The sequence below is a fragment of the Ursus maritimus genome, unplaced genomic scaffold, assembly GCF_017311325.1.
Source record: "Ursus maritimus isolate PB19 unplaced genomic scaffold, ASM1731132v1 scaffold_12, whole genome shotgun sequence".
NCBI lineage: Eukaryota > Metazoa > Chordata > Mammalia > Carnivora > Ursidae > Ursus > Ursus maritimus.
Window position 1 is genome coordinate 53,348,659 of NW_024423564.1, and position 13,377 is coordinate 53,362,035.

General features: G+C 36.5%; 1 protein-coding gene across 1 annotated transcript in view; it reads left to right on the forward strand.

Moving 5' to 3' along the window:
- The window catches only part of DOCK7 (dedicator of cytokinesis 7), a 201,827-nt gene that overhangs the window by 152,121 nt on the left and 36,329 nt on the right, over positions 1–13,377 (forward strand). Inside the window, exons 32-37 of the mRNA XM_040627213.1 lie at positions 4,377–4,559; positions 4,667–4,802; positions 8,557–8,653; positions 11,538–11,634; positions 11,954–12,088; positions 12,975–13,127. Of these exons, the coding sequence (XP_040483147.1) occupies positions 4,377–4,559; positions 4,667–4,802; positions 8,557–8,653; positions 11,538–11,634; positions 11,954–12,088; positions 12,975–13,127 (801 nt within the window). The remainder of the gene's footprint in view (positions 1–4,376; positions 4,560–4,666; positions 4,803–8,556; positions 8,654–11,537; positions 11,635–11,953; positions 12,089–12,974; positions 13,128–13,377) is intronic.

A 13,377-nucleotide genomic window follows, 5' to 3' on the forward strand; every position in this document is an offset into this window, starting at 1 on the left:
CTTGGCATCAGAGAAATACAAATCAAAACCACAATGAGATACCACCTCACACGGGTCGGAATGGCTAAAATTAACAAGTCAGGAAATGACAGATATTGGTGAGGATGAAGAATAAGGGGAACACTCTTACACTGTTGGTGGGAATGCAAGCTGGTGCAGCCACTCTGGAAAACAGTATGGGGGTTACTCAAAAAATTAAAAGTAGAGCTACCCTATGACCCACCAATTGCACTACTAGATTGATATCCTTTGGATAAATATCACATAGTGATTATAGGGGCACATGCACCCCAATTTTTATAGCAGCAGTGTCCACGATAGCCAAACTATGGAAAGAGCTGAGATGTCCATCAACAGATGAATGGATAAAGAAGTTGTGTACGTGTACACACACGCACACGCACGCACACACGCATGCACACACAGGAATATTACTGAGCCATCAAAAAGAATGAAATCTTGCCATTTGCAATGACATGGATGGAACTAGAGGGGATTATGCTAAGCAAAATAAATCAGAGGAAGACAAATATGTGATTTTACTCATATGAGGAATTTAAGAAACAAAATAGATGAACATAGGAGAGGGGAGGGGAAAAATGAAATAAGATGAAAACAGAGAGGGAGGAAAACCATAAGAAACTCTTAATAGGAAACAAACTGAGGGGGTACTGGAGGGGAGGTGGGTAGAGAAATGGGGTAATTAGGTGATGGTCATTAAGGAGGACACTTGATATAATGAGCACTGGGTATTGTATGCAACTGATGAGTCACTAAATTCTACCCCTGAAACTAATAATATAGTATATGTTAACCAAATTGAATTTAAATTAAAAAATTAAAAAAAAAATTCTAGTCATAGGGTGGGGTGCCTGGCTGTCTCAGTCAGATAAGCATCCAGCTTTTGGTTTTGTCTCAGGTCATGAGCTCAGGGTTGTGAGATTAAGCCCTGCATGAGGCTCTGTGCTGGCAGAATGTGGAGCCTGCTTAAGATTTGCTCTCTCCTCTCCCTCTGTACCCCCACCTGAAAAAAGTGTGTGTGTGTGTGTGTGTGTGCATGTGTGCATGTGTAGTCATAGGAAAATTTCTCATAATCTTATGCTTCTAATTTTGGCCTGATTTCATAATCAGAGAACTTTGTATAATTTCAGTTGTATTTGTGACAACTGGTTTTATGCTCTTGTATGTAGTCAGTTTTTGCAAATAGCTTATGTATTTGAAAATGCATATTCTTCATTGTTCTATATTTGTCCATTACATCTATTATTTCAAATTTGTTGATCTTACTGTTTAACCTTTTTTTTCTTTTCACTGAAATCTGTTTGCTTATTCTAATACCCCACTACAATCATGGTTTTTTAATAACTTGTCATTTTGTCAGGTTTAGTTTCCTTTGAGGCCTTATTATGAACACTAATTTTAAATTATGTTTTTTGATGGGTTGCATCTTTTATCAACATGAACTGTAATACTTTTTTTTTTTTTTGCCTTTAAGTCTACTTTTGTATATTAGTATAGTTATCCTAGGTTTCTTCTGAGATAGAGTTTTTCCATCCTTTACTTTCAACATTTTTTCCTTATGTTTTAAATGTTTGAAACTGTGTTAGATGTCTTTTATAAATAGCATATAATTTGATTTTGTCTTAAATTTTAAAAATCTGTTTATTTTTGTCTTACTAGAGCTTTTTAAAATCCATTTGATTTAGTATAACTAAATTTAATGTGAATTTAATGTACTTGACGTTTTAATTTTACTTCATGTTGTCCCATCCCTTCTGTCTCTTTTGTCTCTTGTATTGTCTTCTTTTATTTTTTTTTCTCCTTCCATTTTTTCCTCATTCTGCTTTTTCCTTTCTACTAGTTTGGAAGTTATACATTCTGTTTGTATTCTTTTTGTGATTGTATTACAAATCACAGTATGCTTCCTTAAATTAAATTCCGCTCTAATCATTACCTTTACTTTCACATTGGTTAATAGGAGGCTCTCAGAACAGGTTGCCTATTTATTTACCTTTCTTCCTACTTAAATGTTATTTTCAGGCATTTTTAATTGTATATATCATTAAACCTTAAAAACATTGTTATTACTTTTATGGCTATATAAATTTAATTATCATTTAGATTTGTCCAGATGTTCACCACTGTATTTGCTCTGTGCCTAAATTTGTGGCTGTTCCTAAGAAATATTTTTCTTCTTGTGAAATAAATCCTTTAGAATTTTTATGCTGTGGTAATGAACTTGCAGTGTTTCCTTGCAAAACGTATGACCTTCATTCTTAAGTTTTGTTTTTTAGAAATAGCATCTGAGTTTCCTGTTTTCTTCCAGCGTGCTAAGGGCATTATCTCCACTGTCTTCTCATTTCCATTGCTGATTTTTTCCCCCTCTTTTTTATGATATTCTCCTTAGAATTGGTCTTTTGTGGTTTCACTCTGTTCCATCTAGTTTTGAATTTCCTTATTCTGCTTGTATTTTTTGGACTTCTTAAATCAGTGGTTCAGCATCTTTCTTCAGTTCTATGAAATTCTCAACTCTTAAACACCCAAATATGTCCTCTTCTCCATTCTGTCTCTCCTCTTTTTGTATCCCAGTTCAACATATATGAGTCCTCTTTAGCCCACCCTCTGTGTCTCTGCTCTTGTTCTGTATGGCCCATTTTTTCATTGACCTGTGCTTCATGCTGGGTTGTTTCTTTTGATCTGTCTTCCAGTTTATTGGTTTTCTCCTTAACTGTATCTATTACTCTAAACCAATCCATTGGGTTCTTAATTGGGTTATTGTGTAATTTGGTTAAGTGAATTTATGCAGGTGAATTCACTTACATGTTCACGCATCCATGAGAGGCAGTGAACACAGAGAAGTGCTTGATCTCTCTCTGGAGCCACACTTTCTGCATTTGAATTTCAATCCCTCTATTTACTGCACAAAATACTTCTTGGTGTCTTGGTTTTCTTGTCTGTAAGATGGGTTAAGTAGTAATATTTATCTCTTTGGATGGGTGTGAGCAATAGATAAGTTCACGTGCATAAAGTGTTCAGTACAGTGAAGAGCACAGCGTAAGCATCATACAGGAGCCAAAGCTATCATTTTCGCCATCCCAGATAGCAGAGGAATTAGGGTAGTAGTTGAGATCATGACCCCAGCAGTTAAGTATGTTAAACTTTCCTTTGTCTTTTCCTCTCAACATCCCTTCCACTGCTTTCTTCTTCTTATTTAGTATACTTACTTCACCAAATATTAGAATGTAGTATGATGGTGAAGAATATAAGATTTGATGTCTGGTTAACCTGGAGTAAAATCCTGGCTAACTGTCTAGCTTTTCATTTCCTTGCCTGTAAACTAGAAATAACAGTGGTTAGTACCATCTCATAAAATCATTGTGAGCATTAAATAAGAAAAAATGAGTAGCATGGTGTCTAGCACATTTCAAATTTTGTTATGTTTTGTCATCATCATCGTCATTATTGTCATCCTGTATTCTTGCCTGTAAAACTGAGATGATATAACCCACTTGTTAATGTTGTTGGAGGATTAAATGGAATAACGTTTGGATAGAGCTTAGCACGATGACCAGAGCAGAATAAATATGGAATAAATGGTATTGTGGACAAGTTTTTATTTTTAGTTTTTCATTTATATTTTACATACTGTACACTAATGCAGACTGAAGACTGAAATAGCACCTGCACGTTATCTTCTCTAACAGTGGCCCTTGAGAGGAAACTGTGGTTCTCTAAACCTGATAAACATTTCATTATTACTTTCTATTCTTATATCACTTTTACTGAGTGCTTTTTCCTTTTACCATATTACATCAGCCATGATGGAAATAGATACTTTAGTTTTAATAGTAAGATCTTTTAGCTTTTTCCCTTGCTGTTTTCTATTAATGTTTGTTTATTGTCTACTGGAAGCCCTACCATAATTTAAAACAATCTTTCGATCCCAGGAAAAGTTTATTAAAATTCAGGACCTTAAGTTTAAGGTCCTATATGACTTATTCAAGTAGTGTCTAAATCAAATGGTGGGTTGTTTTTTTTTTTTTTTTTAAGATTTTATTTGAGAGAGAGAGAGCAAGAACAAGAGAGGGAAAGGGAGAGAGAGAGAGCATGCTCTCAGAGGGAGAAGGAGAAGCAGGCTCTCCACTGAGCAGGGAGCCTGAGGCGGTTCTCCATCCTAGGACCCCAAGATCATGACCCAAGCCGAAGGCAGACGCTTAACCAACTGAGCCACCCAGGTGCCCCTCATATGGTTCTTTTTAAATATTTGCTTTTTAAAACAATTTTTATTTTATCGCATTTAGAAGAAACACCTGACAACCCCCAAAAAGAAACTGCCATTGATCGGTGTGTCTCATTCCACTGTTCTTTATTTTCAGAGCGGCAGGCAACACACTACCTTTTCAGCAGAATCCAGTCGGAGCCTTTTGATCTGTCTACTTTGGGTTCTCAAGAATGCAGATGAGACGGTTCTACAAAAGTGGTTTACAGATCTCTCAGTCCTGCAGCTAAACCGGCTGCTAGATTTGCTTTATCTCTGTGTGTCTTGCTTCGAGTACAAAGTAAGTGATCACGATGCCATTGCAGAGAAGAATGAGAAAGCAAACATGTGGAAAAGGAAGAAGAAAATTTCCTCAATGCCTTTTCTTTTCTAATGTTTAAATTTTAGGGAAAGAAAGTGTTTGAAAGAATGAATAGTTTGACCTTTAAGAAATCAAAAGACATGAGAGCAAAGCTTGAAGAAGCTATTCTTGGGAGCATAGGTGCTAGGCAAGAAATGGTGCGCCGAAGCCGAGGACAGCTTGGTATGTACACACTATCTTCTCCTTCTGGTGAGAATTTTTTCAGTTTCCTTGAACTGTATATTATAGTGATCATTGTTGCAAATCTTCAAAGATTCTACACTTTTAAAAGTGTCTTTCATTTTTTGTTTGTTTTAGGTTCATTTTTTGTTTGTTTTAGAGAGGAAGGGGGGTAAGGAGCAGAGGGAGGACAGAGAGAATCTTAAGCAGGCTGCACGAATGGAACCTGATGCAGGGCTTGATCTCACAACCGTGAGGTCATGACCTGAGCCAAAATCAGGAGTCAGATGCTTAACCCAGTGAGCCACGTGGGCACCCCTTAAAAAGTGTTTTAAATGAAACAATTAACTTGAGTAACCACTTCTCTGTGGAATTCAAGTTAGAGTTCTAAGTAGGGTGAACATATTTCCTGATTTGTTATGGATAGTCCCAGTTTATTCCTGTTGCCTTTGTGTGATTATTAATAACATCCTGTTTTTGTTTTTTAAGACTTTTTAAGAGCAGTTTTAGATTCACAGCAAAATTGAGCAAACGGTCCAGAGATTTCCCATATGCTCCCTAACACACATGCATTGCCTTCCCCGCCAGCGTGGTGACTTGTTACACTTGGTACCGAACCAGCACTGACACATCATCATCACCCAAAGTCTGCAATTGACATTATAGTTCAGTCTTAGTGTCGTACTTTCTACATAGCATCACTTTTTACTCTTAAAAATTTCCTGTTTGGCACAATAAACGAATATGCCCTGTATTTAAGGGAAATATGTTGTCCATCAAACTCAAATATCAGGGAGAGAAACAGGTTAATAGCATTTGAGGCCTGTTTATAATCCCAGGTACTGCTATCCATCAGCCATATAATCTTGGCCAAGTACTTAATCTCACTTTCCTTTTCCTCATCCACTTGTGATTGTTTTGAGAACTTAGAAGGTAGTTTAACTAACTGATCTTACCATCTTTATAGTGACCGTGTGTGTAAACATTTCATAAATTCTAAAGTGACAAATACTAGTGTTGCTGAGAACTCCTTAAGGTCAGGGACATGGCTTAGTCATCTGTGTATGTGACACATGCTATAGTTCGATATCTATTGGATGCACATTTACGTGATATTTTTAATGTTTTCTGATAGGCCATAAACACAGATAAACGTATAAACATCATTTATCTATGTAAACTTAAATATCTTTTATATCTATCCAGTATATTTGGAATTTCATAAGAATACAAAAGCTTTGCCTTTGGAATTAAGAGCACCATTTTTTTTTTCACTTTTAGTTTATATACAGTCTACAGTGTACTTAACAATTTTCTTTTAACTCCTTTTGTTGCATACAACAACCCTATAAAAAAGTATGAAAATTAACTTTTATTTAGGTCATTTAATTATCACCAAAATCTAATGCATGATTATCCTTACCTTTAAGTTAAAGAAAATGAAACTCACCAGAGGTAAATAACTTGCCTAAGATAACAAACTAAGTGATAGAACCAGGCTCTTTTGACTTCCAGTGTCGTTCTGTGTATTATACCGCAGCTCTTTCTAAGGTTTAATGTCAGAGAGAGTGAAACTGTTAACAGTAAGTTATGTTTTTAAGCCTGTGGCCTTAGAGCAGCTACCTTTGTTTGAATATAGGAATTGAAATTCTCTGTGTAGACTCTAAAGTAAATAAATGAATAAACTCATAGATAGAACAGATAAGTGGTTGCCTGGGTGTGGGGCGAGGGATGGACAGAACAGACAGGAGGTCGGGTGTTATAGAACACGGAAGTACTAGGGATGTTATGTTAATACTGCATGGTATGTTGGAAAGTTACTAAGGGAGTATGTCTTAAGTTCTTATCATAAGAGAAAATGTGTGGTGTTGGGTGTTAACTAGATTTATAATAGTGATCATTTCATAATGTATACATATATTGAATCATATTGTGCACCTGAAACTAAAATAATGTTATATGTCAATCTTATTTTTTTAAAAATTGAAGTTCTTAGAAAAATTAAGCCTTTGCAATTCTTATTTACATTTGGACATACAAGTTATGTCACCTAATGATAGACATTCTTAGCTAAGAGATGAGAGACACTTTCATGGAGAAAAAAAAGTTAATGATAAAAATGTAAATAGATCCCCAATATCAGTTTTATTAATCTATGTAAAGATAGGCATACATTTTTTGTTTTCTTTTGCAAAATTTTTTAAAGATGGAGATTTGACAATAAAAAAAGAGGAAAGGGAGAAAAAGCAGAAGAAATATCCCAGACATGTCCTTTATTGTGTAGCAGATCTGTTTCTATTTATTTTTTAAATTTCTATTTGAACTCTGAATTTTTACCTTTTTTTTTTTTTCCCCATCCTTCCAACCAATTTTAAAGTCTTGGGTTTTTCAAAAAGGAGCATTGGTTTTCTAGTTGAAGGTCTGAAATCATGGCTGATTGTATCATTTAAGTGTGAATCTCTCCACAATTCTAAACGCCGTCTTCATTTCTGCTGGAGTTGTATGAACCAGTCCTGTTGCTGCTACCCCTTCCAGAAGCCCCCAGCATTCAGGCTGCTTTCCGTCCCAGAAACTTTGGGAGAAAGCCCGCATCTTTCTCCTGTCCTGCCTTCTGTGGACCAAGGGAAGTGATTAGTTTAGGAATCCTTCTGTTTTGTTTATATATTGAACAAAAACTGGTTGAACTGTCAACCCCAAACATAAACGGGTGAGCAAAATAAGCATAATCTCTGTTCTTAAGTAGCTTATATTCTTGTGATCATAAGTGCTATGGAGAGAAATAAAGCCAATTAAGAGGAAAGAAAGTGTTGGAGATGGCTGCCCAGGTGGTTCAGTTAGTTAAGCATCTGCCTTCAGCTCAGGTCATGATCTTGGGGTCCTGAGATTCACCCAGCTCAGGCTCCCTGCTCAACAGGGATCCTGCTTCTCCCTCTCCCTCTGCCCCTCCCCCCACTCATGCACACGTGCTCTCTCTTGTTCTCTCTCTTACTCAAATAAATAAAATCTTGGGGTGCCTAGGTGGCTCAGATGGTTAAGCCTCTGCCTTCAGCTCAGGTCGTGATCCCAGGATCCTGGGATCGAGCCCTGCATCCCGCTCCTCTGCTGGGAGCCTGCTTCTTCCTCTCCCTCTGCCTGCCACTCCCCCAGCTTGTGCTCTCTCTGTCTCTCTCTGTCAAATAAATAAATAAAATCTTCAAAAAATAAAAAAATAAAAAATCAGATAAATAAAATCTTTAAATTTTAAAGAAAAAAAAGTGTTGGAGAGTTAGGGAAGACCTTTCTGTGGAGGTGATGAATGACTGGCCAGTGAAAATATGTGGGAAGAGCAATCACATGAGAGGAACAACCACCATTGCAGAGCTCCTCAGTCGTGAGCATAAACAGGGAGACTGTATACAGAGAACACACACAGAATAACTGGTGGTGGACGCAGGAGTGAGAGTGCTCAGAAGTAAGGTCTTACCACGTAGGGCCTTATGAGTCATGGCTTAGGTTTTGAGAAAATCAGTGTTAACGAAGTTTGCTTATATAAAAGGGAGTTTTTAAAAAATATTACATGTAACAAATGTGTTTCTTCTATAACTGTTATAAAAAAGTTTTAATAAAAAGTAGTATTGTTTTTTCCACTTGTGCTGAAGATAAAATGGCTACATATAAGGTTAGCATTGTGCAGTATTTCTTATATACATGCATATATACATGAGGGTGGTCCAAATGAAATAACATTTTAAAGATGGTTTTGAAATTTATTTGACAGAGAGGAGCCCATCTGGAAGTGCCTTTGGAAGTCAAGAAAATCTGAGGTGGAGAAAAGATATGACTCACTGGCGTCAAAACACTGAGAAGCTTGACAAGTAATATAACCGTCTATTTTATGTTACTGGTGGGCTTGGTGGATTTCAAATGCAGGAGGAAAATCGCTAATTTTAGTGTTTTTTTTTTATGTATTAGGTACTCAAATCTTAGACAACAAAATACTTATATTTAGTTTTTAAATTTTAGATTATAAAAGATTTGGGGGAAGAATTTTTCATGTGGTATAGTAAAGCAAAATATTACCCATTTTGTTTCCAACAATTGTCTCTAAATATCCGCCTTCAAAATATGTTCTGCAATAATTTTTTAATGTATTTTGGGAGTCACAGTGAACTAAATATTTCCAGGTCACCGACAATTAGAAAGCTAATCTTTGCCCTCTTGGAGCTTAAAATATAATTAAAGACAAAATACTCCAGGTCTTTTGTTTCTAGCATGAAGTTAATAGATGCACTGACTGACCCTACTGCCAAAAACAACTAAAAATATACTTCACTGAGTCTGGGATCTTAAAGGGCTGTACCTTCAGTGTAACGGAAACTAGAAGTAAACCCTTCTGGCTGCCTCAGTGACCTCAAGTAAAAGTGCTTGGCTTGAAACATGGCATTGAGTCAAGGGGCTAAAATTTTTTTCTTGAAAATTTGTAGTTACAGGTTAGCCCTCGAGTAGTTTGGCCCAATAAACTCTGAGAATATGGTGACCAACTCATTCAGGTTTGCCTAGTACCCCCAGTTTTGGCACCAAATGTTCATATCCCAGGGACTCCCTCAGTCCTGTCCTAAAGCAAACCAGGATGCTTGGTCACCCTATGTGAGAACCATCTTGAGACCAGGCTTTAGAGGATTTTCACAGATCAAACTTGCAGAAATACAAGCTCACAGACAGTAACATGATAAACCATAGGAAAGACTGCGTTGTGCAAGCCTGCAGAAAGCAAGTCGACTCTGTTCCATATAGATGAGGGTTTGGATTACAAGAAACTGTCTTAGTCTCTTCAGGCTGCTATAAAAAAATAGAACACACTGCATTGCTTATAAACAACAGAAATGTATTTCTGACATTTCTGGTGGCTGGGAAGTTCAAGAATATGGCGTCATCAGATTTGAATGTCTGGTGAAGGCCCTCATCTGGGTTACAGACTTTTTTTTTCCTTTTAAAAAGATTTATTTATTCATTTGTTGATTGTGAGAGAGTGAAGGAGAGGGAAGAAGAATCCTCAAGTAGACTTGAGCATGGAGACCAACGCAAGGCTTGATTCCAGGACCCTGAGATCATGTCCTGAGCGGAAATCAAGAGTCAGGTGCTCAACCAGCTGAGCCACCCAGGTGCCCCTGGGTTACAGACTTTGTGCTGTGTCCTTGTATGATGGAAGGGCAAGCAAACTCCCTGGGCTTCTTTCATAAAGGCACTAATCCCATTCAAGAGGGCTCTATCCTGATGACCTAATCACCTTCCAAAGGCCACCTGCTAATAGCATTGTCTTGGGCATTAGATTTTCAACATATGAATTTTGCAGGGACACAAATACTCAGACCATAGCAGGTATTGAATACAATGTAAACATTTAATAATTCTTAAGCTTTAAGTATGTCCACTTTTCTCTCCTCTTTATCCAAGTCCATTTCTTTGATTATTTTTCCAGGTGTGTTTTGTTTCTTAGAAATATAAAGCAGGGGCGCCTGGGTAGCTCAGTCGTTAAGCATCTGCCTTGGGCTCAGGGCGTGATCCCAGCATTCTGGGACCCGAGCCCCCACATCAGGCTCCTCTGCTGGGAGCCTGCTTCTTCCTCTCCCACTCCCCCTGCTTGTGTTCCCTCTCTCGCTGGCTGTCTCTCTGTCAAATAAATAAATAAAATCTTTAAAAAAAATCATAAAGCAGTGAGGTATTATACTATATTGCTTTCTTTTGAATTTGTATAATGTGTTTTCTCTGCATTTCTCTGTGTTTTAAGGAAGCCTGGTGGTGGTGGTGGTGGTGGTGGTGGTGGTGGTGGTGGTGGTGGTGGTGGTGTTTCCTGCTTCTTTTTGTTTAAGCCATCGTGTTATTGTGTTTCTTCACAAAATCTTACTGGAATTTTAAGCTTGATCATTACATATGTATTTCCCAGTTTAATTCTACGTTCTGTTTTCTCCTTAAATTTCATTTATAAAATGTGAATTCATGATCTGTTCTCCTAAGTGGTAGTAACAAAAATTCAGAGATTTGAACATCCAGAAACTTTGAAAAGTTAGCATTTAATATGTTCTTGTAATTCCACCTTGATTTATGTGTGTTTTGTCTACGTTGATATAATATAGTTTCTATGTATGTATTGCCAATAAACAAATGTCACTTTTACCCTTTAAGCAAACCACTTTATTGCAACAACTTGTTTTATTTCTAATGAGTGATTCAGTCCAGAGTTTCAGGAAGAGTTCAATTGTTTTCTGATTCAAAATATTGTAGCAAAATTATTTGTATTTTTGAGACAAAAATATTGAAAATTTAGATAATTTAGAAAAAAATAAGTACTTTTATCTTAAATAAATAGAAAATCCTTGAAATGGTAAGATGAGCACTAAACATTTTGAGTGTTGCTTTACATGAAGCACCCCTAAATCCCAGCCCACATAGCGCCACCTAGTGTCGGTGCCATTCAGAATAAAACAAAGCGCTCCTGTGTTGGCTACATCTCTGAAAGCTAAACATTTATGCTTTCAGTGGTGTTGTGGAACGGTAATGGGGTGAGAAAATCTGTACTAATACGGTTGACAAATGTGTTAAATTTGTCATGTGTAAAATACTGTCTTTTTATTCTTTTATAATTTTTCTTTCAGGGAAAACTGAAAAATGGTTCCGAGGGGTTTTTTTTCCTATGTATCTTTAAGTCTTTTTTGAATAGTGGTTCTGTGTAAAGTACTTTCTTATAATATTTTGTATTAGATCAAGAGCAGAAATTGAGCATGAAGCACTGATTGATGGAAATCTGGCTACTGAAGCAAACCTAATCATTTTGGATACATTAGAGATTGTTGTCCAGGTAAGAACACAAACGAGGAATTCAAAATATAGATTTGGTAAATTGGAATTGTGCAAAAAGTATTCATTGAGCCATACAATTATATTGAAATATCAGTAGTTTGTAAAAAATATATATATATTTTTCTCACTAAAATCCTATTCATTCTTTTTCCCCCGTTCTTCCCTGATTCAAACCATGCTCAGCTGCTTTTCCCTGAAGTCCTCCTAGATCCTATGTTGTCCTTTTCCTATTTTTTAAAAACTATTTTCTTATATTCTGTCTCCCTGACCAAATTGCGGGTACATCTGCATTTTATTCATCTATTTTTAAATTGCAGACAGTTTCTGTAACAGAATCCAAAGAGAGCATCCTTGGCGGCGTACTGAAAGTCCTACTGCATAGCATGGCCTGTAACCAAAGTGCAGTTTATCTACAACACTGTTTTGCTACACAGAGAGCCCTGGTTTCAAAGGTAGGTCATTTTTGAACGTGCAGTCTTATCAGACTTTGCTTTCTCTTTACGTTGTCTATAATCATCTATTAAAATTTTAATAATAACCTAAGACCCGTGATTCTTCTTTGCCTGTTTTCTACTCCTTGCCTTTTGTAATTTCTTTGTTATTTGAATCACCCTTAACCAGTTTGGGGCTTAAAAAAACCAGTTTTGTTGTAGTAACTGATTTTAAATATGGGGCTTTCCTTGTTTTCTCTTATCTCATTCTGTCTGTTCCTTATTAATTTGATTTGTTAAAGAATTCAAGGTATGAGTACTTCATTCCATTGGTGTTAACTTACTCCATGATGAATGGAAAAGAAGGTACTTTTGTTTGTTCAACTACTGCAAATATTTATTTCTGGTGTTTATTTTTCCCCAGGTAATAGGTGTATCTTAAATCTTGAAGGTATCTATTTTATCATAGTCATCTAATAATATGGAATGCAGAGCTGTTGATGAAGGTTTAACCGATGGGAATTACTCATTACCATTTTATAATAAAAACATTGCAGAATTATTCCATGTTGGTTACCATATTAAGTGTTTTGTGCACAGTATCTAATCTCAGATAGTTCTACAGTCCCCTGTAGATAATATCATTAGGTCCATTTTATGGCTGAGAAAACTTGTCCAGAATCACACTACTAGCAGATAAGTGACATAATCATTATTCAAACCCAATCTGCCCAGCTCTGTGGTCAACATGATTAAGCATTAGCAAATAGTGCTTAACCATTTTTAAAAACTATACTAACAACTCTCTAGTTCAGGCTATGTTACCATTCCTCTGGAACTTTGCAGAAGTTCGGTGTTAGTGTTGTTTTGTTGTTATTGTTGTGTTGTTTTGTTTTGTTTTTTACAGTTCCCTGAACTCTTGTTTGAAGAAGAAACCGAGCAGTGTGCGGACTTATGCCTCCGGCTTCTCCGACACTGTAGCAGCAGCATTGGCACGATACGGTCACACGCCAGTGCCTCGCTGTACCTCCTTATGAGACAGAACTTCGAGATTGGGAATGTAAGTATTTATCCGTGGATTATAATGGAATATAACTTCTGCAGATGTCTAGCAAATGTGTTTTGGGGGAGCATGGCATTTTGTATATTTTGAGTCTAGACTGTCTTGATATTTCTTATTATGTGGCTACCTTACAAAAATCCAAATCTCCGGGTTTGCTTCCTGTACTACAAATGGCATATAGTAGTACAACTTAGAATATAAATGTATCTTGAGCTTTTGGAAAATTTAATTATTATCATTAAGTAAA